Source organism: Pelodiscus sinensis, chromosome 4 (genome assembly GCF_052426305.1).
Source record: "Pelodiscus sinensis isolate ZL-2025 chromosome 4, ASM5242630v1, whole genome shotgun sequence".
NCBI classification, from domain to species: domain Eukaryota; kingdom Metazoa; phylum Chordata; order Testudines; family Trionychidae; genus Pelodiscus; species Pelodiscus sinensis.
Window position 1 is genome coordinate 122471911 of NC_143055.1, and position 27165 is coordinate 122499075.

Here is a 27165-nt window from a genome sequence, read left to right on the forward strand (position 1 = left end):
GGTGAGGAGACCACATCTGTACACAGTATTCAAGATGTGGGCGTACCATAGTTTTATACAGGGGCAGTAAGATATTCTGGGTCTTATTTTCTATCCCTTTCCTAGTAATTCCTAGCATCCTATTTGCCTTTTTGACCGCTGCTGCACACTGTGTGGAAGTTTTCAGAGAACCATCCACGATAACTCCAAGATCTCTTTCCTGATTTGTCGTAGCCAAATTAGCCCCCATCATACTGTACGTATAGTTGGGGTTATTTTTCCCGATGTGCATTACTTTACACTCATCCACATTAAATTTCATTTGCCATTTTGTTGCCCAATCACTCAGTTTGGTGAGATCTTCTTGGAGTCCCTCACAGTCTGCTTCTGTCTTGACTATGCTAAACAAACGTGTTTTGTTTATAAGGTGTTGCCTCTTATCTTAGCTAGCACATACATCCTGACTAGTTTTCCCTCAGGCAGCCACTCAAGAGATTCAAATGCTGCCTAGCTGATTAGCAGAATGTCCAAAGCTAGGTTTGTGTTTCTCCTGGTAGTGCACATTCACCCGCCTCTAAGACCAGCTCTGTGTACTATGCCTCCACTCAGTGTAGCTTTGTTGTATGGAAAATAAAGGAACCTGAGTGTTGAAATCCATAGGTGCTGGATCTCAGAGAAATAGTGTGTTCTTCCAGGACTGGGCAAGTTGTTCTGGATAAGTCAAATGGAAAACGTCTCAGAGGGAATCCCAACAACACTACACTGCTGCTTTTGCAATGTATGTCCTCAGGTAAAATAGCCGTGTTAGTCTGGTCTTGCTGAAACAAAAGACAGGACTATGCAGCACTTTAAAGACCTGAGGAAGTGGGTCTGGCCCACGAAAGCTCATCACCTAATAAACCATCTTGTTAGTCTTTAAAGTGCTGCATGGTCCTGTCTTGTATTTCCTCAGGTGTGAGCTGTCATGTTACACTGGATACACCATGTATGACTTCTATAACAAGGATGAGACATTCTATTGATGACACAAGAATAAAAGCTCAAATTATTTTTAAGTGAGGCAGTTGCTATGTCAATTACAATTAAAATGCACACAGTCTCAGTTTTAGGATACAAGATCTTTGCAGGCTGGTAATGTGGGAATAAAAGCTTGCATATTCACAGCATTTACCTTGAACTGTCTGATGCAACGCAATGTACACCTCATCTACACAGGTTATGCCGAGTTCTGTGCCATACTAAATACACATTATGGTTTTAAACCTCTGACAATTAAACACACCAGCTTTGGGTATAGGGAAAGAAATGGAAACTATGAAAAAAAGGTTTATGTCCATTTGCTTTAAAACATGTAAAGTGCTCAAATAGCACAGCGAAAAAGGTATATACAAATATAATTTCATGTGGCAATAAACCAGACCGAAATATGTTTTAAAATGTATTTTTATTTACATAGTGGAAAATGCCTAATCAGTTATAAATGTAGGCACCTGATAATTCAGCTTGTTTTGTAAAAGTATATAAATATATACATGAAATTCTATGAAGTAAACATTAGAAACTGTGATACTTATAGTAAATATTCACTACTCTTTTCTAGGCTAATAGGTGTCTCATAAAGCTTAAATACTGATTTCAAGTATCCCCTATAAAATTGCTTTACTATATCAAAATACTGAAAAAAAAGATCTGCTATAAACAAGTTTTTAAAATAGACCAATAAAATGTCCCTGTAAGAAAGTTCACCAGAATAAAATACTTCCTTATTTTCCCAACCTCCTCCTCCTGCAGCAGAAAAACACTAAAAAAATAGCTGCATACCCACAGAAGGCATTATTGCATTTTTTAATTTGATTTTAATTTCAGTAATTTATCATAGAATAAGGAAGCTGCAAAATGCAACTTTACTAAATATTTTTCCTGGTATATAAAGAACCCCAACACTATGGAGGGGGAGAAGTAGTGGTACTACAATGTCTTGCCCTTTACCATGTATTATAGGTGGCATGAAGGCCTGACTGCATAGAAGAGATGGTTGATGAGAATGAAAAGAAGGACTGGGATAATATTGGCAAAACTAACAAAATACAGGTGGTCCCCGACTTACGAACACACTGACGTATGACCATCCGCACTTACGACCAACCTCCCATACAGCCGGTCCCCGACTTACGAACAGTGATCCGCGCTTACAAACGCGCTTATTGAACGCTCATTTCAATGAATGGGGACTGACTTACGAAGAGATCGAGTTACAACCAAATGTCACTGATGCTTTTTTAAAAGCACTTTAGACTTTGGTATTTTATTTGCCTCTCTGCTGTTCTTCAGCTTGGAGATGTTTTAGGACATGGAGGACAACTTGATAGCAGAAAATGTACTGATCCTGCGAAAGGACAAATCATAAACACATGAAACAAAATGTTCACACTAGCCAAACGAGCCAGCTTCTACCTGTGAATTCCTTATTTGAATACCATTGCATATAGTTTATTAAGAAGAGAATATGACGAGTGCATAGTATATGACAACATTTAAAGAGAACAAGGGGGTCAAGAATGGGCTGCCCAGTTTTCAAGTGTATTTCATGTGGATTTGCCTTCTGATTAAATATTCAGTTTTATTCCTAATCCTCCCCCCATATTTGTGCTAATATTGGGTTTGTCATTTGCAGACCCCAGAGCAGCTTACAAATGGAAAGGAAAGGGAGGCACAAACAAGTGAAGTGACTGGCCCAAGATCACTCAGCAAGTCTGTGGCAAAGCTGAGAATAGAGCCCAGATCTGTTATGTGACCTCCCAGTTTACAATAATGATACTATAGGGTTTGGGGCTATTACTGGACAATTCTGTACCTTTTATTAAATAAGGTTTGAGAGCTCCCTGATCTTATATTCACTGTCTTCTCTAGGTTCAGGTTAGAAGGCCTTTTTAACTTTTTTCAATCCTAAAAGCCATTCATGCAATTACCATAATGCTAATGGATAACAACAGCAGATATACTACAATTGCTTTTTTAGCCTTAGAACAGGTTAAAGGCACTAATGTGCTATTATGATATTATTTCCAGTAGAAGTAAAAGTTACTTGCCTTTTGTAACTTGTTCTTCAAGATGTGTTGCTCGTGTCCATTCCAATATGTGTGTGCGTGTGCCATGTGCATGATAATTGGAAGACTTTTCCCCAGCAGTACCCATCAGGTCAGCTGTGGTGACCCCTGTGGAGATGCATTGTGGTGTCATATATATGCCTCCTGCTAACCCATCTCCCACTCAGTTCCTTCTTGTCGAAACAGTTCGACAAAGGGTCTGGAATGGATATGAACAGCACATCTCGAAGAACGATGTGTACAAAAGGTAAATAACCGATCTTTCTTCTTCGAGTGATCGCTCATGTGCATGGCAATGTGTGACTTACCAGCAGTTTATACGGAGGAGGGATTGAACCTCAACTCATTGCTGAGTGCAATACAGCTCTGCCAATCATGGCCATAGTGCACACAGATGAGTCCAAGTCAAGGGCCTTTTGCTGTCTTGGTGATCATGAGACTTTCCTGCAGCAATGCTAAGAAGTACTGCTGGATGTGTGAGGGGAGAAACTCCTGGAAATCGGAGAGGGTGTTCGAGGAGTTAAATGCGTAGCAAGTGAGGAGCACCTTCTAGTTCGAGACCCACAGCTGAACCCCCTAGTCAAACAGATCTTGCACCCACCTAGGTCCAGCATCTTGGAGTCCTTATTTTTTGGGGCAGGACCAGGTTGTCCCTGAGGCTCAGTGGTTCATAGCATCCATCTAATGGGCCTGGTTGGGAATTGGTGTAAAAGTGCTCAGACCTCTTCTGCGGCACAAAGTAGCACTTCTCCACAACCTTGACTGTGGGCACAACAGAGGCTGGGATCTGCTAGAGCACCTTTGTAGTGGTCTGAGTTGACTAAATGGGAGGCAGAGCTACCTGTGCCGGACCATTGTGTGAAAGAACATCCATGACTGGATCGGACTCTTCAACCACCGCTGGACCTTGGGCCACATACCTGAACAGGTCCTGGTGACCTGAGAGTCTATTGATGGAAAGGACAAGGTGGTACCCACCACTTCCTTGTCTGGTGATAATGGGGAGGCCATTGGGGGAACAGGGTCATCCTGGCACTCTTGATCTCCTTCCATGTCCCCTACTGGCTGGGGGTCAGGAAGAGGAGCCGTTGGTTTGGCCACAACCACAGCATGTTCCTCCTGCCCCTTGGGGTCCTGAATGGGAGGTGAGGCCTGGGTGGAGGCTGCCAAAAGGATGGACCTGGCCCTGGTCCAAAAGGGCCATTGGATAAATGCCTGCCATTGGTATAGTAGACAAATATAATCTCATGTTGAAATAAAACAGACCATTGAGAGTCCTGGCCTGTGCTGGTGTTGTCAGTGCCTTCGGGTGTCGGTGGTTGGAGTGGTTCCATGAGCTCCAGGACACCAGGGATTCTGCCTCTGACTCATACTTTGAGGTTGTCTGTGAAGGGCCTGACCCAGACAGTGCTGGGGATCAGTACTGAGGAGAGCATGCATGGACACTCATGGCAGCGGGCTTCCCACAGTGCCTCGATGCTGAAAATGTCACTGGTGCTGGGACAGGTGGCGGAGCCATAGCAGGTACTTAAAGCAGTGCCTTGAGTGCTGGGCCCAGTGCCAGGTAGGACCCTTGCACTCAGACTACCAGTGCCAAAGCCACAGGTGCAGTTGGCAGTGCTACTGATGCTATTGAGGCAGGAGCCACTGGTACTGTCAGTACTGCAGAGGGGAGGTGCTGTGTCTCGAACGGGGCCATTGCTGTCAGTTCAATGAGGTCCCACGCGGCCTCTAATGTGTCACTAGGGAGGGAAGGTTGAAGACCTCCACCACCAGCACCGGCAGCGTGGAATCCACTGACACTGGACTTGATGGACTTGCCCTCAAGGCTGTAGTTGACAACGCTGGAGTGGAAGTATTTGGCCGAGGCAAGCTGGGCATGGTGCAGACTGACTCTGGGGCCTTTCTAGACATCCTTGAGGGGGTTAACCCCAGTTTCTTCTCTTCTTTTTGTGCGGCACTAGGGAATGGGACTGGTGCCGGGAGCGCGAGCCAGTTTTTTGTTCCGAGGAACAGTACTGCTGCTGATCTTTGGGGCATAGAACTCAAGTCTTGTGCATCGAGGCCAGCGTGCTCAGCACCAATAATGTCAGAGTGTCTGGCCGAGGCCAAAGTGTCGACTCCATGAGGATCGGTTTAAGTCGCTGATCCCTGCCCCACACTCGCCCCACCAAAGGTGAAATCCAGCTCCAGAAGAGGGCATGGAGAAAGCAGCTGCATCAGATAGCAGCCAGTTAAGGCTCAGCTGAGGCTGTATAAATAAGAGATCCCGGAGAGGAGAGAACACACTCTTGCTCAATCAGTGAAGCAAGAGGGACCTGACTGCTAGGGAAGCTATTGAAACTTCCTGAGACAGAGCAGGGCTGGGGAAGGGCAGGCAGAGCTGGGGAGCTCTGCCCAGGCAAACTCCCAGGCTGAGGCTTTGTTCTCATAAGAACGGCCATAGTGGGTCAGACCAAAGTCCATCTAGCCCAGTGTCCTGTCTTCCAACATTGGCCAATGCCAGATGCCCCAGAGGGAGTGAACAGAACAGGCAATCATTATGTGACACCCCTCCTCCCCCCGTCATCCATTTCCAGCCTCTGAAAAACAGAGATCTTTTTGAAGCTCTTCAGAGTCTGCTTTGGTCTTAACTATCTTGAGTAGTTTAGTATTATCTGCAAATTTTGCCACCTCACTATTTACTCCTTTCTTCAGATCATTTATAAATAGGTTAAATAGGATTGGTCCCAGTATGGACTCTTGGGGGCACTACTAATTACCTCTCTCCATTCTGAAAACTTACCGTCTATTCCTACCCTTCGTTTCCTGTCTTTTAACCAGTTACCAATCCATGAGAGGACCTTCCCTCTTACCCCATGACAATTTACTTTACTTAAGAGCGTTTGTGGGGGACCTTGTCAAAGGCTTTCTGGAAATCTAAGTACACTATATCTACTGGATCCCCTTTGTCCACATGTTTGTTGACCTCCTCAAAGAACTCTAGTAAATTAGTAAGGCATGATTTCCCTTTACAGAAACCATGTTGACTTTTGTCCGACAAATTATGTTCTTCTATGTGTCTGACAATTTTATTCTTTACTATTGTTTCAACTAATTTGCCTGGTACTGATGTTAAACTTCCCAGTCTGTGATAGTCAGGATCACCTCAAGAGCCCTTTCTAAATATTGGTGTCATATTAACTATATTCCACTCATTAGGTACGGAAGCTGGTTTAAAGGATAGGTTACGAACCACAGTTAATAGTTCTGCAATTTGTCATCTGAGTTCTTTCATAACTCTTGGGTGAATGCTATCTGGTCCCAGTGACTTGTTGCTGTTAAGTTTATCAATGTGTTCCAAAATCTCCTCTAATTACACCTCAATCTGGGACAATTCCTCAGATTTGTCATCTAAAAACAAGGGCTCAAGTTTGGGAATCTCACTGACATCCTCACCTGTGAACACCGAACCAAAGAACTCATTTAGTTTCTCCACAATGACTTTATCATCATTGAGGGCTCCTTAAGCACTTTGACTGTTCTGGGGCCCCACTGGTTGCTTAGCCCGCTTCTTGCTTCTGATGTACTTAAAAAACATTTTGTTATTACTATTTGTGTTTTTGGGTAGCTGTTCTTCAAACTCCTTTTTAGCTTTTCTTATTATATTTTTATACTTAATTTTTGGAGAGCTTATGCTCCTTTCTATTTCACTAGGATTTAACTTCCACTTTTTAAACAATGCCTTTTTATCTCTCACTGGTTCTTTTACTTGGTTGTTAAGCCACTGTGGCACTTTTTTGGTTTTCTTACCATGTTTTTTAATTTGGGATGTACATTTAAGTTGGGCTTCTATTATGGTGTCTTCGAAAAGTATCCATGAAGCTTGTAGAGATTTTACTTTTGTCACTGTACCTTTTAATTTCTGTTTAAGTAACCTCATTTTTGTGTAGTTTCCCTTTCTGAAATTAAATGCCACAGTGTTGGGCTGCTGAGGTGTTTTTCCTACCACAGAGATGTTAAATTGTATTACATTATGGTCGCTATTCTCAAGGCCTGACGGTACTAGGGCTGCAGGGAGACAACCAGGTTAGAAGAAAGCAGCAGGTCCACACCCCCTTGCCAATGATGAGTGGCCATTTCAGACTGCAGCTTGCCTGAGGTAGGGTCTAAATGACGACTGGCAGTGGGCCACTAAGGCAAGATGGGCATAAGGAACTCTCTGGGAGAGGAGGACCCAAGAATGCAGGGGCACTGCTGCAGGGCACTATTGGGAGGAAAGGGCACCATAGACATGCAAGGACACAGGGCCTGAACCACTGCAGGTGACGTAACTGAGGGTGAGACACTGGCCAGCAGAAGGCACTCCAAGGCTGAAGACCTAATTCCCAGAGAGACCAGCAAGAGGTGCCGTGGCAGTGAGTCACAACCCCATTAAAGTCCCTTTAATTTTTAGTTTGCAGCTTAACCCCCTCCCCCTGCAGATACTGCACTTATCTAGCAGGTAACTATCTCTGAGACATTTCAAGTAGGTGGGGTAAGGAACCCCCTTTGGGCATATGCCTGTCACACTCTGCATGCTGCTTGAAACCCTGGGCCTGCTGCATGCCTCAGGAGCATGAACAATAGGAGGTGGAACCATCCCTAAACTAAATATTCTAAGGTAATTCAAACAAACAACTAATATACACTACAAAAAGAACTGAAGACAACTATGCTAGGGATTAACTACTTGCAAAGCAAGAAGTCAAAATCTCCAATGATCGGAACTGGCAAAATGAAGGAACCGAAGCAGCAGTTGGGCCTGCAAGGATATATGTATGACACCATGATGCATCAACACAAGGGGCGCCACAGTCTATCTGACAGGTTCCAGTAGGGAATGTCTACCAATGACTGTGTACGTACCATGCACACACACATATTGGAATGCACATGAGCAATGACTTGAAGAAAAAGTCACAATGGAACATGGAATAATTCAATAATTCTAGAATAAGACTATATCAGATTGTTTATAGCCCACATTAACACAGTTCACTATATGAAAATGTGTACAACTTTGTACTTGTTTGCATGTACTTGTATTTGCATGTGGGGAAGCATGTCAAAAATTACATGCGTTATTACGAATTCTGTCCCTATATTAGTATTTGATTTCACTCCAGCAACATCAAGGTTGAGTTTATAGGGTACAAAGTGTAGGGTAAAAATTTCTGAGGCAGGCTATGATATTCTATTAAGAACCCCTATTCTAAATTTCCAGTCTGAAGCTGGCACACAGAGTACATGATGGTTACCCCTCTCCCACTCCCACCTAGCCCATCGAAGAAAGGCCATCATAGAGCTTTTCCAGGATGCGAGACAGGACATGACACATTCAATGGTGCTAGGAACAAATGTGCCATTGTCAAATACTCCTAATGTCTCTGTTTAATCCCCAGATGAACCACATCCGTGCAGAGGCACCTTCTTGAAGCTGACAGACATATCCCCAAATGGACCACATCTAGGCAGAGACACCTCCTTGAAGCTGACAGACATATCCCACTTAACACATAAATGATAATTGATGTCTGCTTTGTTTAAATACTTGTTTTACTAGATGTAAGGTATTATGTAAGCTATGGGCGGAAACACTATGTAACTTTATATTATTGCTCTTATTTTGCCTCACAATTAGCACCTATCCTGGGGTCAAGGATCTTACCCCCTCCCCCATCACTTGAACTGCCCATTAAGCATCCTATATAATTAATTGTAATCTATGGTCTGGCAATGTTCACTGAGCTTAGCAAGTGAAGTGACACTCCGCCAGCACTGTGTCTGTAATAAACTCTCCTGCTTGCTTGAGTTATTCTACTGTGTTTCCTAACACAGACATCTAGCGCAATCTATAGGATTATCACATTTTATTTGAGAGATCCAAAACTCAGTTTAAAATCTTTATTAAAACAACACTTGATAACCCAAGACATACCTCCGTCTGAACCATTCCGTGTCTCTGTAGTCGCATTGTACGCACCAAATCAGAGATGTCAAACTGCCCAAAGCAAACAGATAGTAGCAGCAAGTGAGATATTATAACAAAACCACACATATTCAGAGCAATAGTCCTGTATAACAGCAGAGAATTTACAATTTACATTCTAGTTTAGTAGACCAATATTAGTCAAATTCCAGGAAAACCACTATATTATGAGCATATGCAGAAAGCTTGCAGTATGGCCTGTATCAGGTGCAATAAATACTGTATGTGAGAGCTTTGTGAGTGTGTCATTGACCTTTCCCTTTCATTTTACCTGCTCCAACATACCCGTTTATTCCCCAGTCTTTATTCTAATAAAGCTCAATCTGGCAGGGTGCTGCACATTCTGCCCTTAATGCAGCATAGCACTCAAGTATGAGCTCAACTTTCAGCATGCTTACACCCACTTTGATTTCCATGAGACTATGAAAGTGCTCCAAATTCAGCATGTGTGTGCTTACATGCCTTGTTGGATGAGGCTCGGAGATGCTGCCAATACATTTTACTTTACACCTAGATGATAGGAAAATGATTGCTCCATGAACTGGCAGTTGGGACAAGATTCAAATGTGGCTGCCAGTGTCCTCCTGTGGTCAAGAAAATCTCTATGAAATACGGCATGGTATCCCAAGTTCAAAAGCTCTCTTTCCACATCACTGACTGAGGCACAGGAGTTGAAATAGTGACCTATTCTGTAGTAATAGATATGTAGCCGTGTTAGTCTGGTCTAGATGAAACAAAAAACAGGACTATGTAGGAAGTGGGTCTGGCCCACGAAAGCTCATCACCTAATAAACCATCTTGTTAGTCTTTAAAGTGCTACATAGTCGTGTTTTTTGTTTGACCTATTTTGGTTTTGCTTTATTACAGCCTCCTTTGTGTGGATGAAAGATTGGTAACTACTGAATTCTACAGCTGTTGACTCTCATAACTGCCCCCAAAGGGCCAGTCTGATTTGCTTTTTGTTCTAAATATTTGCTTTAATGGAATTATGCAGCCACACGGGGTGAAAGTAATTTACATTTCTTATAGGCACTATCCTATTGCAACCCCCACCTCTTGAAGGGGTAAGAAAGGGGGGGAGCAGTCATAGGACAATACTTATAAGAAATGTAAGTGTTGGATGGAGTGTGGGGAGCTTGTGACAGGGGGTTGGTGCTGGTGTGGTGGAGTTCAGGGCAGGAGGCTGGTAATGTGGAAATTGTAGGAGTCAGGGAAGGTAGTTCAGAGGCGTGGGGGGCTCTTAAGCAGGGGATGCAGGAGTCAAGGTAGGGATGGAGAGCTTGGGGCAGCTGTGTGGGGGTATAGAAATCATGGCAGAGAGTTGGTGGAGGCTTAGGACAGGAGGTTGGTGATGGCAGGGTGGGGGGGGGGGGGAGAGGAAGTTTGGGAGTGAGAGTGTAACCAGCAGATCCCTGGGGCAGCAGGGACCATGATCTTTGGCCACCCAAACATTGGAGCTGGCTGCAGAGATATGGACCATGCTGCCCACGCCTTAAGCACTGGAGTGGCGGGGACTGCACTGCCTGGCCAGCTGAGTCCTAGGACTGAAACCTGCATGCACTGTGGCTGGCAGCATCCAAAGCCTGGCCCGCAGTTGGCCAATCTACCAGTGTACTGCACCAGGGCGCCCTGGCTTACTTTCACCTTTGCTGTCACATAACTGCCACAAAATGGCCAAATGCATCCTTTCTGTTTTAAATAGTTGCTTTAATTGAATTATGAATGTCATAGCGTACTGTGTTCAAAGAGACCAAATCTTTGGAAGAAAAATCAGGGAGCTTCTTAGAAACCTGAGTATTAGATAGTTTAATGTTGACTAAAGCACATTTTATAAAAACACTGTTAAGAAGAAATGTGAATACTTAATTCATTTACCATAAACAATTATTATATTCATTAAATAACTTGGCGTGATAGATTTATATTTTTATTTTTTTATCATTTTGATGTATGATATCAATGTTTATTTTTAAGCTTTTAAAATGATCTATTTACATTTTCACAGTTGTGAAAAATTATGGGCCTTAAAATATTTTTTCATTTTTATTGATTTAAATTCAATCAGAGGAAGTTAGGTGGTAGTATCAGAAAAGTTATTTAATGACAACACATATTGAGATTCAAAAAGCTAAAGGTTTATAACCACAAATTGTCAACATCACATGCCAAAATATACCAAATAAATATTATACACACTCTAAAAGTTCTGAACCAGCAGTTTTTTTGCTTTGCTTATCTGTAAATTTCTACCAATATCCATGGAAGTTATTTTTTTGCTTGTTCATGAGTGTACTGTGAAACTGAAATGTAGCAAAATTTACAGATAAAAATTTTACCCTTCTAAGCCTATAAAGATACATCTACACAGTGTTTTGGAGCCCACAGTGGTCAGTTTCCTAGCGCCATTGACAAGACTTGGGTTACACGGGCTCATACTCTAAAAATAGCTGCACAGACAGCTCTTGGAATTTGTGACTTGGGCTGAAAGTTAGGTTATGAAACACAGGGACATCAGCTGTTTTTAGGTTTTTTTCTTATGCTCATTATTTCTGGTTTTCATAGTTCATGCTGTTTCATACCAGGTTACCAAGGTTAAGGTATAACCAGAGTCCTTGAGTCAAAATATTTGCAAATTAGAAAAATAACCTAATAGCTCCTGTGGCTCACAGTTCACTTAGTTAAAAGCACAGCTCAATCTGTCCTCCGGGTACTCACATCAAGATCCTTGCTGATTAATCCTAGAACCACATCAATACAAATAAGTGTTCCTGAACGTCCAATGCCTGCACTGCAATGAGTGATGATAGGCCCCGATTTATGAACGTGCCTCATGTAGGAGATGAAAGTGAGCAGGTTGTCTGGTTGAGATGGTGTGCCATGGTCTGGCCAGGCAGTGAAATTCAGATGAGAAACATGCCGTAATTCACCAGTCTAAGGTTTTAAAAGAGACAGAACAAATATATACAGACATGACAGAGCGACTGACAGAACCTGTAAGACTTGCCTAAGACCATTCAGTGAACAAACAGCTTACTATAAAAGGAGACTTGCTAATAAATTGTGACCCAAACTTTACGTTTTGTAAACAGAACAGTATTTACAATGTTTTACATGAATAGAAGTGGAAATTTGTTTGAATTGTTTGTGGGAAGAAAGCCTGGAGCATATCTGACTGTGAGAACAAAAGGACAAGGACTATGTATAAAAGTGAAAGAGGCCAGTTTATTTTTATTGTCCTAGCTGCATTTTTTGAGTACAGGATCTTTCGAAAAAGGCTTTTCTTTTCGAAAGAACCATGTCTAGACCGCAGTTTCACTTTCAAAATAGTGTTTTTCGAAATAGTGTATTTCGAAAAAATACCATGACGCGATTATGCAAATGAAGCTTGGGAAATTTAAATCCTGGCTTCATTTGCAATTTCGATGTCTAATTTACATCACTCAAAAGAGGGATGTAGTCTAGACATATAGGAGAGAAAAGAACAATTACCTACCTGTAACTGTTGTTCTTCGAGATGTGTTGCTCATGTCCATTCAAAGTAGGTGTGCGCACCGCGTGCACCGCGTCTTCCGGAGCGTTTTCCCTAGCAGTACCCATAGCGCCAGCAGGGCGCCCCCTGGAGTGGCGCTGCCATGGTGGGGCATAAGTACCCCTGCCGGCGCTGCCCCACCTCAGTTCCTTCTTGCCGGACACTCCGACGAAGGGGAGGTGGGGTGGGAGTCGAATAGACATGAGCAACACATCTCGAAGAACAACAGTTACAGGTAAGTAACCGTTCTTTTCTTCTTCGAGTAGTTGCTCATGTCCATTCGAAGTAGGTGACTACCAAGCTAACCCCAGGGAGGAGGGGTCGGAGCAGTCATACCACCAGAGTCATGAAGAGAGGTGAACAAATAAACAAATTTATTCGAACAATCCAACACGGATAAGGCACATATTAACAACAATGACAGCAGAACATATTTACATTACAGATTCGAGGACTGCAGAGCCCACCCCTGCATCCTCCCTGGCCTGCTGTGCTAGCGCATAGTGTGCCGTAAACGTGTGAAGGGAAGACCATGTGGCCGCCCTGCAAATTTCCGTGATTGGTACCTGAGCACCAAAAGCTACCGAGGACGCCTGCGCCCTGGTAGAGTGTGCCTTCACCCTGGGTGGGGTTTTACCAGCCAGTTGATAACATTCTGTGATGCATTGCACCACCAATCTTGATAGCTTTTGTGTCGATATAGGCGAGCCTTTCACCCTTTCCCCAAACACAACAAACAATTGTTGGGATTTGCGAAATGGCTTGGTTCCGTCAATGTAGAACGCCAGCGCCCGCTTAGTGTCCAGGGAGTGAAGCACCCGCTCCTTAGGGGAGGCGTGAGGTTTCGGGAAAAAAACCGGGAGATAAATTTCCTGGGACAGGTGGAACGGTGACACCACCTTTGGGAGGAAGGCTGGATGAGGCTGGAGCCTTACGTTGCTATGTGAAAAAACAAGGTAGGGCGGGTCGACAGTTAGCACCCTTAACTCCGAAACCCTTCGAGCCGATGTAATGGCCACGATGAAAGCAACCTTTAACGAGAGGTGCTTCAGTGAACACATGGCCAGTGGTTCAAAGGGGGGTAACATAAGTCTGTGGAGGACCACATTGAGGTCCCAGGTGGGAAGCGGGGCCCTCACCGAGGGATAAAATTTTTCTAAACCAGTAAGAAACCTATTAACCACCGGGTTAGAAAAGAGGGAAACTCCTGTCGTACCAGCATGAAAGGTGGAGAGAGATGTCACATGGACTTTGATAGAGGAAAAGGACAGGCCACTAGACCGAAGCTGGAAAAGATAGTCAAGGATAGCCAGAATAGGAGCCAAGGGCGGGTGTATTCCTCTCCGGGACGCCCAAGACGAGAAGCGCCGCCACTTGGCAGCGTACGACCGTCTAGTAGAGGGTTTCCTGCTACTGAGGAGCACCATCTGAACCTCCTGGGAACATTCCTTTTCAGGTTGGTTCAACCACGGATAAACCAGGCCGTTAGGAGGAGAGACCTGAGATCCGGGTGAACCATGGTCCCCTTGTCCCAAGGCTGAGTTAGCAGGTCCTGGACTGGAGGGAGTGCTATTGGGTCTTGGGTAAGCATGTCCACTAGGATGGGGAACCAGAATTGCCTGGGCCACTTGGGGGCTATGAGAATGATCGTGGACCGAAATGTCCTTGCTCTGGTCAACACTCTGGAAATTAGGGGGAACGAGGGAAAAGCATAGAGAATGCCCTCTGGCCACACAGCCGTCAGGGCATCCCCCAGGGAATATTTCCCCAGCCCCAGCAGGGAACAGTAGCTCCGGCACTTGGCATTGTGTGCCGAGGCAAACAGGTCTAGGAGGGGATAACCCCACCTGCGGAAAACCTGACACAGAACAGAGTCCTTGAGTGACCACTCGTGGGCTCCAAAGGATCTGCTCAGCGTGCCTGCTAGCAGGTTTTTGCACCCCGGGAGGTATTCCGCCTGTGGCGTGATATCGTGCCTCACACACAGGTGCCAGAGTTGCAGGGCCTCTTTGCAGAGGGGAGGTGACCGTGCCCCACCCTGCTTGTTGAGATAAAATACCGCTGCTGTGTTGTCCATATGAACCAGGATCGAGCGGTGAGAGAGCCTTGGCAGGAAGGCTTCGCAGGCTCTCCTCACCACCCGCAATTCCCAGACATTTACGTGCAGGGTTCGTTCGGAGGGGGACCAGAGGCCTTGAGTCCCGTGCTGCCCCAGGTGTGCTCCCCAGCCCAGGTCGGATGCATCGGTGACCAGCGTAAGGGAGGGGGGAGGGGCATTGAAAGGAACACAGTTTCCTGGGTCCACCATAGGAGGGAGTCCATAATTTCTGGGGGCACTGTGATTATGGAGTCCCAAAGACCCCTGGATTGGCTGAAGGCCTGTGCCAACCATGCCTGCAGGGGTCTCATTCTCATTCTGGCATGGCGCACTGTGTACATGCACGCCGCCATATAGCCCAGGAGCCTGGAGCAGACCCGAGGGGTCGTGATAGGGGACCGGATTAACCCTGAAATCAGCTCCACTATGGAGAGGAACCTGCTCTTGGGCAGGAACGCTCTTGCCACCCTTGCGTCGAGGAGGGCTCCCACGAATTCTATCTGCTGGGAGGGGGTCAGGGATGACTTTTTGTCGTTTATCATGAGCCCTAGCTTTAGGAAGAGGGCTCTTGTGAGTGCCACGTGAGCTTCTACCTGCTCGTACGAGCGACCTCGGATCAGCCAATCGTCGAGGTACGGGAACACTTGCACCCCTTTGTTTGCGGAGAAACGTGGCAACCACCGCCATACATTTTGTGAACACCCTTGGTGCCGTACATAAACCAAAAGGGAGCACCGTAAACTGAAAATGGTATTGGCCCTCCATAAACCTGAGGAACCTCCTGTGGCTGGGCCTGATCGCCACGTGGAAGTACGCGTCCTTGAGGTCGAGAGTTGCGTACCAGTCTCCTAACTGTAGCACTGGGATGACCGAGGCCAAGGTCACCATTCTGAACCAGTGTTTTATGACCGCCTTGTTTAAATTTCGGCGGTCCAAGATGGGACGGACTCCTCCCTTCGGTTTGGGGACAACAAAATAACGGGAGTAGAATCCCCTTCCTCGCAGATGCGGAGGAACCTCCTCTATTGCCCCTTTTCCGAGGAGCGCAGACACCTCCTGGCACAGGATGTGTTCGTGAGGGGTGTCCCTTACTAAGGACGGAGAAGGGGGTTTTGAAGGTGATGGGCCCAGGAATGGGATAGTATAGCCTCCATTTACTATGTTCAGAACCCAGGCATCCGATGTGATTAGAGCCTATTCATGGGCAAAAAGGGATAGCCTGGCCCCAAACGGGGGGCCAGGATGGGAGACTGATATGGGACTCTCAAAAAGGGCGTCAAAATTGGGGCTTGCCCTGATGGAAAGGACCGTGGGGACCTCCCCGCTGGGTATCCGTCCTGGGGTGATGACGTCGACCCCTAGCCCCCTGGGGGTGCGCAGCCGCCCCGGAACCTCCACCGGAGGCCCGGGAGCGGCGCCTCCAGTAATCCCCACGGGGGACCTGGGGCTGCACTCTCCCTTGCTGCCTATAGAGTAGCTGCCGACGCTGCGGGGCCGGCGTGTGGATGCCCAAGGACTTTAAGGTGGACCTTGTGTCCTTTAGGGTATGGAGCCTAGAGTCACTGTGCTCCGAGAACAGAGTTTTGCCTTCGAAGGGCAAGTCCTGGATCGTATGTTGCACATCCGGGGGAATTCCCGAGACGTGGAGCCATGCCCCGCGACGCATAGCGACACCAGTCGCCATAGTGCGGGCTGCTGAATCAACGGTGTCCAATGACGCCTGGAGAGCGGTTCGTGCAATGACTTTACCCTCCGAGGCAATGGCCGCGAACTCCTGACGGTCCTCCGCTGGGAGTCTGTCTCTGAACTTTTTGACGGCCTGCCAGGTATTAAAAGCATACTGACTTAGCATCGCCTGCTGATTAGCGATGCGGAGTTGTAGTGCCCCTGTGGCGTAAACCTTACGGCCCATCAAATCCAGCTGCTTAGGCTCTCTTGCCTTTGGAGAAGGACCGGGCTGAGGAAGCCTTTCCTTTCGGGCCGCGGCCTGCACGACCAAGGACCCCAGGATGGGCTGTGAATACAGGTATTCATGCCTCGAGTGTGGGACGTAATAACGCCTCTCGACCCCTTTTAAGATAGGGGTCAAGGTCGCCGGCTTTTGCCACAGGGCATTAGTAATTTTGGACACCGTTTTGTTAAGCGGTAAGGCCAACTGTGTAGGCACATCCTCCGTGAGGATGTCCACCATTGGATCCGTGTCTTCAATGACAGGTTCCGCCGGAACGGCCAGGTTGGAAGCCATGCGCCGCAGCAGATCCTGGTGCGTACGGGCATCCATGGAAGGCAGACTTGGTGCCGGGTCTGCTAGTGCCTTGTCCAGAGACGACAACGACGACGACGATGATGATTCTTGAATTGGCACAGGAGTGGTTGTTGCCAACTGCGGTGCCGGTTGGGCAACTTGTGCCCCCGATGGGTCTGCCTCCGGTGCCGATGCCTGCGCCGCTGGATCGGGTTGCGGCGTCCAAAGTGGGAAAGGAGGGGCCTGGGACAGGCACGCCAACGGTTGGGAACGGTGCCCTGAAGCCTCCGACCCCAAAGAGGGGGGCAGCTGACCTTGCCACTGATGGTAGGCCCAGGGGGTCCAAAAAGGCCACTGCGGATGCGGGGGCCAGGTTTGCTGAGTGTGGTCCCGCCGATGTCTGGACCTGGACCTGTGGGCCGAGGATGCTCCCGAGGACCCCGATCGGATGGAGGTGGTGTCTGAGTCCGACGAGTAATCGGACTCCGGCCAGGGTGGAGCCGAGGAGGAATGCGGGGCAAACTTAGCCATGGATTCAGGCTTGCCCGCATGAGTACGGCGGGGCTGGGCGATCTGCGGCACCGGGGGACCCATGCCCGGTGCCAAAAGGCTTGTTGACGGTTGCAGCACTGGGGGACCCAGACCCGGTGCCGAGAAAGCTGCTGAACCCAGTTGCGGTACCGGATGCGAGGTAGCCAGCTGCGGCACCGGGGTGCCCAGGCCCGGAGCCGGTTGAGACGCCAGCAGTTGCGGTACCGGGGTGCCCAGGCCCGGTGCCGGTTGAGATGCCAGCAGTTGCGGTACCGGGGTGCCCAGGCCCGGTGTCGGTTGAGACACCAGCAGTTGAGGCACTGGGGTGCCCAGGCCCGATGCCGGTTGGGACGCCAGCAGTTGCGGCACCGAGGTGCTCAGGCTCGGTGCCGGTTGAGTTGCCGCCATTGGTTGTGGCACAGGGGTGCTCAGGCCCGGTGCCGGTTGAGTTGTGGCCGGCGGTTGCGGCACCGGGGTCCCCAGGCCCAGCACCGGAAGAGATCACTGCGTCGATGCCGGTGCCAATGAAGGCATGGAGACGGATGCCGGCTCTTGGGTGTCCGCCATGGAGAAGAGAGGTGCCTGAGTGGACGCCACATGGCTACGGAGATACGGTACCGGTACCATCAGGCGGGGGGCTGGCAGGGAGCTCAGCTGCAGCGAAGTTCGAGCACGGCTCGAAGCTACCTGAGACTGACAACTCGGCGTCGAGAAGGGTGCCGTAGCAGCAATCGGTACTGACCCCACATGGGGTGGTCCTGACGCGTAAGCCACCTTAGCATGCCGACCTGGGCCATGCGGGGGTGAATCGTAGCTAGCTGAGCCTCCGGCGAGGGTGATCTCGACCCTTCCGAGTCAACCGACGATGGAGGGGAGGTCGTGAGGCTACTAAGGTCCTGCGCCGCTTCAAACGTGTCCGGCGTGGATGGGCGGTGTGAAGGTAGGCGACCAGGACTATCGAGGCCTCCTTGGCACCGGCGGTGCGCCGCAGGAGATGTGTGCACCGGTGAGCCCGCGCCGTGGTGCCCGATCGAAGTTGACTTCTTTGAAGGGGACCTTCCGCGGGACTTCTTCGCCCTCTTGGATGGAGGAGAGTGAGACCGGTGCCGAGACCTCGACGCCGACGCACGGTGCCGGTGTGGAGCCTCCCGCGTGGAAGCCAGTGCGCTGCGCACCGTAGGTTGCTCCGGCGGCACTAGTTGAAGCGCTGTCTCCATGAGGAGAAGCTTCAGACGGGAAACCCTTTCTTTTCTCGTGCGGGGCTTAAAGGACTTACAGGCAATTGCCAGATGAGCCTCACCCAAACACTTAAGGCAACTGTCGTGTGGGTCGCCCCTGGGCATAAACTTCCCGCAGTCAGCGCACGTCTTGAAGCCTTGCGGCCCTGGAATTCCTTATCCCCAAGGGGGAAGGAACAAAACAAAGGACCTAACTATCTAACTACAAGAACTATTTACAGACAAATGTGAGAACGGGAACCATTAGCTAACTAAGAGAGAGATAGAGACGCTCCAACGACCGTCACGGCGGTAAGAAGGAACTGAGGTGGGGCAGCGCCGGCAGGGGTACTTATGCCCCGCCATTGCGGTGCCACTCCAGGGGGCGCCCTGCCGGCGCTACGGGTACCGCTAGGGAAAACGCTCTGGAAGACACGGTGCACGCGGTGCACACACCTACTTCGAATGGACATGAGCAACCACTCGAAAAAGAAAGGGGCATTTTAGCACTGTGAGGTGATGTGCTTGAACAGTGCATAACTGTTATCTGCTGAAAAAGCTCTCCAGCTACCTTACAGCAGGGAGCTGGAAGTATTTGCATAGTGGCAGTGCTGAGAGCTATAGAACCAAACTGTAAATCCCGGACATAACTGAAACCACTCCAAGCCAGGGGGCGCAGCAGCACCCTCAGAACGACTTGTTCCAGCATCTATGCTAGCTGATGCAGAATTTTATTCCAGTAGTGGAAGAAGCCACTCACTGAAATTGTCACATGGAGGAAGCAAAATCATAACAGTCAGAAAAAATAAGGACAAAAAGGATTTCAAAGAAGATTAATCCTGTGTTTTTCCAGAATGGGGTAATTTAGACCAGCTGTGGCTGGACTGAGGGGATCAAAGCCGAACAAAACAGAACAGAACAAAACAAAAATCCCAGAAACTCCCACAAAACCCTACCTAATTCCCTCCAAACCCACAAAGTGTTGAATGACTGGATTCACTTACTTGAATATCTTCCAGCTCCAGCACTCTAATGACAAAGCTTTTCAGCTGCTGCAGTCTCACAAGGGCCAGTTGAAGTCTATCATTTACCACGATAGTTTTGCCAAGTACATCTGGCCAATAGCGCTGGCATTTTATCTTTTCTCCTTCTACTTCCTGGGTCATCATGGCTATTACAGTACACTTTTGTTCCCAAGCCATTTGCCAGAAATCCGCTACTGTCGTTGGGAGTGGTCCTTGACATGCAATGTAGACAAATTCATCATTTCCCACTGGCATTCTAATGAAGCTGGCATTGATATATCCACCTTCAGTTCCTAGGGGCACTCTAGTGGTATCATCTGCAATCCCAACATAGAAAATATACTTTAATTATATTTCTCCATATACCTATAATTAAATCAATGTTCTGTAAATACTTGTGGAGTACTTTTCATCTTCAAAGAGACTCACAAATATTAATGAATCCTCACAATAGGACAAAAATACGTATTAACTCCACATCACATAAGAAAAAAGAGGCAGTGAGGTAAAGAAACTGATTATCAGAGGTGCAGAGCCCTTGGAGAAGAATTAAAGTTTTCAGCTTTCACCAGTCCTAGAAATCAGGCTCTACAGCTACATTTACACTCTGAGCTGGGGTGTAATTCCCAGCTCTAAATCACTAAATGTGAGATCACTAAAATGAGAATTCAGTCTTAGCAGTGCAAGTAGTAAGAAGGGCCAGCTGCTCTGAGCGCATGCCCATCACAGGCCTAGGTACACACTCACAGCATAGACTCACTCAGAGAAGATTAGAGCTGGAAGAGACCCCAGAAAGTCATCTATTTCAACCCCCTCTTCAAAGCACAATCAACCCCAAATCACACCAGCCAGGGCTTTGTCAAACCTGGTCTTAAAAACCTCTAAGGAGGTCCACCACCTCCATAGGGAACCCATTCCAGTGCTTCACCACCCACCTAGTGAAATAGATTTTCCTAATGTACAAACTAGACTTCTCCTACTTGAGACCATCTCTTCTTGTTTTGTCATCTGCCACCACTGAGAATAGCCTGGTTCCATCACTTTTGGAGCTCCCCTTCAGGTAGCTGAAGGCTGCCATCAAGTCCCCACCACCACCTTTAACTCTTCTGCAGACTAAATAAGACCAGTTCTCTCAGCCTCTCCTCATAAGTCATGTTCTCCAGCCGCCTAATAATTTTTGTTGCCCTTTGCTGGACTGTCTTCAATGCGTTTCTGTAATTGGGGGCTCAAAACTGGATACAATACTCCAGAGAAGGGAATAATCGCTTTCATCTATCTGCTGACAATGCTCTTCCTAATGCATCTCAATATGCCATTAGTCTTCTTGGCAACAAGGGCACACTTTTTACTCCTATCCAGCTTCTGATCCACTGTAATCCCTAGGTCATTTTCTGCTGAACTGTTGTTTAGCCAATCGGTCCCCAGCCTGTAACAATGCTTGGGATTCTTCTGCCCTAAGTGCAGACTCTGTGCTTGTCCTTGTTAAAGCTCATCAGATTTCTTTTCACCCAATCCTCCAATTTGTCTAGGGACAATGGGCCCTTTCCTGCCCTCCAGCATATCTACCTCTCACCCTATCTTAGTGTCATCTGCAAACTTGCTGATTGTGTAATCCATCCCCTCATGCAGATCATTAATGAAGATGTTGAACAAAACCACCCCCAGGACTGACCTCTGGGGCACTCTGCTTGATATTGGCTGCTAATTAGACATTGAGCCGCTGATCACTACCTGTTGAGCCCTGTGACAGGTGCGCATACCCTGCACTACGTCAGGAGGGGTACAAACTAGGGATGTTAAATATTGGTTAACTGAATAGTCGAGTAACCTCATGACATTTTAACGGCTAGTGGACTGTTCTATAGTCTCTGGGGATGGGACTGGCAGCCACTGTATCAGAGGCAGCAGTGCAAGGTGCCAGGCAGGAGCTGGTCTGTGAAGGGAGCCAGTTTAAAAACCAGCTCCCCTCATACTCTGTTGCCCAGTGCTGCTGCCTCTGATAATGAGGCAGCAGCATGGAGTGGCAGCAGCCCCTGTTTAAGGGGGGGTCTGAGCTCCTGGACCTGGTGCAAGCTGGGCTGCCTGCCTGCTTGGCTCCTAATACACTTTAAATGCAGAGTGGCGGCAAGGGTAAAAAATTTACTGTGGGGGAGTGAGGGGGGAATGCATGTAATCTATAGCATAAACCTATAAGCTTTTGCTTATTGGTTAATTGGTTAATCGACTACAGCATTATATCCCTAGTAAAAACCCTGTGTGCGGAGGAAGCCCCACCTCTTCTCCCAGACTGAGGATGCTCCAAGTGCTGGGGCAGTATAAAAGGCCAGAGAGAAGCTCAGTCTGGACTGTCCAGTGAAGAGGAAGAACCTCTGGCCAGAACTCTGGGGCTACAACAGCCTGTGTTCCAGACAGAGGGAATGGAAGAGCCAGAAGGAGGCTGCTACTCAGCCGCAGCGAAGCCCCAGGGAGAAGCTATGGCCGAGGAGCTGGGAGATCTAGCAGCTTCTTGGGATGTAGCTGAACTGGTAGGAAGTGACCTAGGGAAGGTGCAGGAGTAGCCTCTCCCGCCCAGGTACTCTTGGTGTGTTTCGGCCGGATTCCCAGCCGAGAGAGAGTGGTAGATCGAGCTGCTGCTCACAAGGCCCTGGGTTGGGACCCGGTGGAGCAGGGTGGGCCCGAGTCCCCCTAGTGAGGCACTAACCCCAATCACATAGACTCTGACTACTAAGATGCACTGCCCTGAACCAAGGGTGACTCATAGGGTATGTCTAGACTACACCTCTCTGTCAACAGAGAGATGGAGATTAGGCACATGGAAATGGCTAATGAAGCAGGGATTTAAATATCCTGAAAATATCCTTCATTAGCATAAACATGGCTGCCACTTTTTTTCTAAACGGAGTTTTTTTGAAAAAAACAGCAATCTAGACGTGGATCTGTCAAAAATAAACCCTTTTTCAACAGATCCTGTAAACCTCATTTTTTGACGAATACAGGCTCTGTTGAAAAAGGCTTTATTTTTGACAGATCCGCGTCTAGACTGCCGTTTCCCCCCCCAAAAAAACGTGGCGGCCATGTTTATGCTAATGAAGTGTGGGATATTTAAATCTCTGCTTCATTAGCAATTTTGATGTGCTTAATTTGTATCCCTCTGTCGACAGAGGGATGCAGTCTAGACGTAGCCATAGACTCCGGCTACTAGGTCACACTGACCCGAGCCAAGGATGACTCGCTCACTCTGGCCATTGAGCCGTACTGCCCTGAGGCCAGGGTGTTACTGACTCTGGATGGTAGCCCAGACTTCCCAGTGACCTGGGATATCAACTCACTTGTTGTGCTGCCCCAAGACCAAGGAAATTGACAGACTAAAGAGACAGCCGATAACCCCACATCCGATCAGGTGGCGTCCTCACCCAGGAATACATTTGCCTTTTTCCAATCATCTGGGTCCTCCCCTGACTGCCACATGTTTTCAACAAAACTAGCTCCTCCCATTGCTACGGCTATGATCTAGCGCAGCTAAGTCTCCTGTGCTGGGAAACATACCTCCAGCATTAAGTGTAGACATACTCATTGGCTGTGTCTACACTGCACCCCTTTTCCGGAAAAGGGATGCAGATTAGACGCATCGGAATAGCAAAATCCGCGGGGGATTTAAATATCCCCTGCGGTATTTGCATTAATATGGCTGCCGCTTTTTTCCGGCTTGGGGATAAGCCGGAGAAAAGCGCCAGTCTAGACGTGATTCTCCGGAAAATAAGCCCTTTTCCGGAGGATCTCTTATTCCTACTTCAAAGGAATACTTTGAAGTAGGAATAAGAGATCCTCCGGAAAAGGGCTTATTTTCCGGAGAATCACGTCTAGACTGGCGCTTTTCTCCAGCTTATCACCAAGCTGGAAAAAAGCGGCAGCCATATTAATGCAAATACCGCAGGGGATATTTAAATCCCCCGCGGATTTTGCTATTCCAAAGTGTCTAATCTGCATCCCTTTTCCGGAAAAGGGGTGCAGTGTAGACACAGCCATAGTGTCTTATCCAAGACTGCAGAGCAACTCTGTGAGAACATAAATTAAAAAGCAAGACCTTCTGGCTCTCTGTTCTAGACTCAGACTTCATTAGAGTGAGATGGACACTGTATTAATGTTATTATTGGATACTGTATTAATATTATTTTGTAATTTGAGATTTATAGTGGTGTAACCAAGAGCATGTTCTGTCCTCCTATATTTATTTCTGTTTTGTAGGACAAACAGGATCTGCTGCATAAACAGAATTACTGCTTTAAATGAGAGGGAGGAAAAGGATGGGTGTGATAAAACAACAAGTAGGTGGACCAAAGATGAAAGTAACATTTCTTACAGGTACTGTTATATCACAGTCCCCTTTTGGGTGGGTCAGGGCAGTGAGTTGAGAGGTGAGAGGTTCAGGGCATGGTGTACAAGATGCAGGAGTCAAGGCAGGGGGTTGTGGGATATGGGGACTCAGGGCATGGGATTGGGGTTATGTGGGGGAACTCAGGGATGGGAGTGCAGCCACCATGCTACCCGGCCACTGGATCCCTGGGGTGGTGGGGATTATGCTGCCCAGCTGCCTGATCACTGGGGCTGGAGCCTGGGTGCGTTGTGGTCATGCAGCCCAGGGTGCCAGCAGCATCTAGAGTCCTGACCCCAGCCGGCGAGTCTGCACTGGGGCACACTGGCTTACTTTCACCTTTGAGGTGGACTCATATAATGATTTTTATCCACAGATCTCAAAGTACCTTAAAAGGGTAGGTAAGCAGCATTACCTCTGTTATATACTAGGACAATGGGTTCAAAGAGGTTTAATGATTTGTCCAGTTGCACAGTAACAGAAGAAGTGGGAATAGATTTCCCAGTCTGATTTAAAATCCACCAGACTACCCTGTCTTTCTGGTTAAATCACTGGAGAAATAACATTTATAGGTTAGTGAAATTCTCTCCTGGCTGCTTAAAGAGACAGGTAAGTAATTAGCCTCCAAATCTGTTTGGCTAATAGAATTACAAAACCTTAATATGTTTTCATTAAAACTTTTAAAGTATTCCCTTGCAATGCTGAAAATCCTGGCACAACAGCCTGGTGCTTCTATAACCCTAACCCTAAGTTTATTATCAAGATTACTTAGAACTTACAGGGAAGTATATTTTTATATCTGTTTTTCCTCCTGTTCTCTTTAGTTTGTCCAACCAAACAGCGGTCCAATGGCTTTAAGTCTTGAAGGTTCTATAAACAGATAAGTCATGTTAATATTTGCTGGGATAAACCAAATGCCATCAAATTTTAACTAAGTGACTAACAGTACGTATTAGAGACATATAGTGTACATAACAGAGACGCGGTATAGAATAGATGCATAGGCATGCGCACGGGGTGTGCCGGGTGTGCCCAGGCACACTCTAATGTTTCAAAGGGCCGCCCTGGTGCGCTGGGGAATGGACGCTGCGCAGGGTTTGCCACACATGCATGGTTAAAACCAACGGGTCTTAGGACCCCACGGAAACAGGTGGCAGGGAGCAGAATCGTTACCCCGCCTCCCCAGCAAGCGAGGTAAGTTTAAACCCTGGGCGGGAAGGCGGGGATGTGTGCCCACTCCCGGGAAGGGGATGGAAGCAGCGCGGCTGGGCTCAGGGCGGGGGGGGGGGGGGGGGGGGGGGGTCAGGGGCGGGAGCAGTGCAGCTGGGCTCGGAGGAGGGGGATTGGGAGCAGTGCGGCTGGGCTCGGGGCGGGGCGGGGGGGGGGGCAGCGCGGCTGGCCTGGCCTGGGGTCTGGAGCAACATGGTTGGCCTGGCCTGGCCCAGCCCGGGGTGGGGGGGAGGAGAGAGTTGGGGGCAGCGCGGCTGGGTCGGAGCAATGAGGCTGGCCTCGGGAGGGGGGGCAGCGTGGCTGCTCCGGGAAGGGTGGGAGTCAGGGGCAGCGCGGCTGGCCCCCGCCCCCCCCAGAGCTGCTTCTCATCCCCTCTTCCTCCCAGCCCCCCTCTTCCTCCCTGCTAACCCCGCGTTCCTCAACCCCCCGCCAGCTCTGCTTCCTGCACCTCCTTCCTCCCGGCCCCCCCTTCCTCCCAGCCAGCCCTGCAGCCCCTGACCCCCCGCCAGCTCTGCTTCCAGCCCCCCCTTCTTCCTGGCCAGCCCCCCAACCCCCACTAGAGGCTCCCAGTGTCGATTGCGCCCCACCTTCCAGTCATTCCCCCCGCCACCGCCAGGCTTCAGTCTGGCGCCCAGCTGGAAAACCAGAAAATACCAGACATAGCATGTGTCCGGTATTTTCTGGATTTTTTTTTTTTTTTTTTTTTTAACCAGAGGACCCAAAAACCAGATACCTAGGAACCCTATGAGTCGGACCCGGTGCAGGCACCAAGTGATGGGGACTGCCGGAACTTTGGGAACCAGAGACTGCGGGGTGGGGGTTTGTGGCCCAAAAGGGGGCTGAGAAACCTAAGGGACAGAGTAGGGGAAGCGCCAGAAGGATGACAGTCAGGGCGACCCTAAAACTGTGTTATAGACCAGCTGGCGGCTGCTGCAGGAGGAGGGAAAAATAGGGGGAAGGGGTCAGAGAGGAAGGGGCTTGTGCTGAGGGGAGGGGGGCAGGTCAGGAGATGAAAGGGGAGGGCACCAAGGGACAGAGTGGAGGAGAGAGACAAATGCCAGGGGGCCAAGTGAAGACAATGAGGAAAAGGGCATGAGTGGAAGTGTCAGTGAGAGGGGGGACAGGATAATGCTAGGAGAGGAGAGGGGAAGGGCTTTGGTGGGCTAGAGAGGAGAAGGGGAGGTGCTGGGAGAAGGCTTGACAGAAGGGGTGGGCATAAGGAAGGCGGGGATGGAGCAAGGCATGTGTAAGAGCACATGTGAATGAGGGGAATGGGAGCAGAGGGTGGTGAGGGGGTGCACATCAGGGAAAAAGAGGGAAAAGGGGGCAGGGCAATGAGGGAAGGGGGAGGCACCAGGAGGGTGCAGGGGTAAGGGAAAGTGCAGGTGTCAGGGGATTTTGGGGGTGAAGCAGAAGGGCAGACACCTGCAGGGGAAGGGACCAGCACCAGAGGAGAGAGGCAGGGTAGGTGTGTAGTGGGAGGTGTTAGGAGAGGGGATGAGGAGGGGCAGCTCACATGAGCAGAGTGGGGCTACTGGAGGAGTGGGCATAGGGGGGGAGAGAAGGGCTGGTGGAGGGGGGCAGGTTTCAGGAAGGCTGAGGTCAGTGGGAAGGGCAGGAGTCAGGACAGCAGAGGTGGGTGAGGGTGGGGGCAACAGGCACCAGGGGAGCAGATGGAGCAAGGGGAGGAGATAGGGCAGCAGAGGGAAAGGGTAGAGGTTTATAAGATACTTATTAATAACTTGGGTGCCACAGTGGCACATCCAAACAAGCCACAAACTCAGTACTGGGGCACAACACAAAATGTATTGTACTCATGAGA

The 27165-nt window shown here is 48.4% G+C and overlaps 1 protein-coding gene and 1 long non-coding RNA gene across 16 annotated transcripts in view; one reads left to right on the plus strand and one right to left on the minus strand.

Moving 5' to 3' along the window:
* Positions 1–1380: 1380 nt before the first annotated feature.
* The window catches only part of PTPN13 (protein tyrosine phosphatase non-receptor type 13), a 236856-nt gene continuing 211071 nt past the window's right edge, over positions 1381–27165 (minus strand). For 9 of the 15 annotated variants that reach the window (XM_075929555.2, XM_075929554.2, XM_075929552.2 and 6 more), the window contains 5 exons: positions 24893–24983; positions 19721–20058; positions 11812–12027; positions 9046–9108; positions 1382–2365 (listed from right to left, as the gene is read on the minus strand). In XM_075929555.2, the coding sequence (XP_075785670.2) occupies positions 2285–2365; positions 9046–9108; positions 11812–12027; positions 19721–20058; positions 24893–24983 (789 nt within the window). In that variant the 3' untranslated portion in view covers positions 1382–2284. Of the gene's footprint in view, positions 2366–3048; positions 3286–9045; positions 9109–11811; positions 12028–19720; positions 20059–24892; positions 24984–27165 lie in introns of those variants that run through there. The other 6 variants (XM_075929556.2, XM_075929553.2, XM_075929548.2 and 3 more) reach the window with 2 other exon arrangements.
* The window catches only part of LOC142829532 (uncharacterized), a 32416-nt gene continuing 30282 nt past the window's right edge, over positions 25032–27165 (plus strand). Inside the window, exon 1 of the long non-coding RNA XR_012904019.2 lies at positions 25032–25307. This is a non-coding gene — a long non-coding RNA (uncharacterized LOC142829532). The remainder of the gene's footprint in view (positions 25308–27165) is intronic.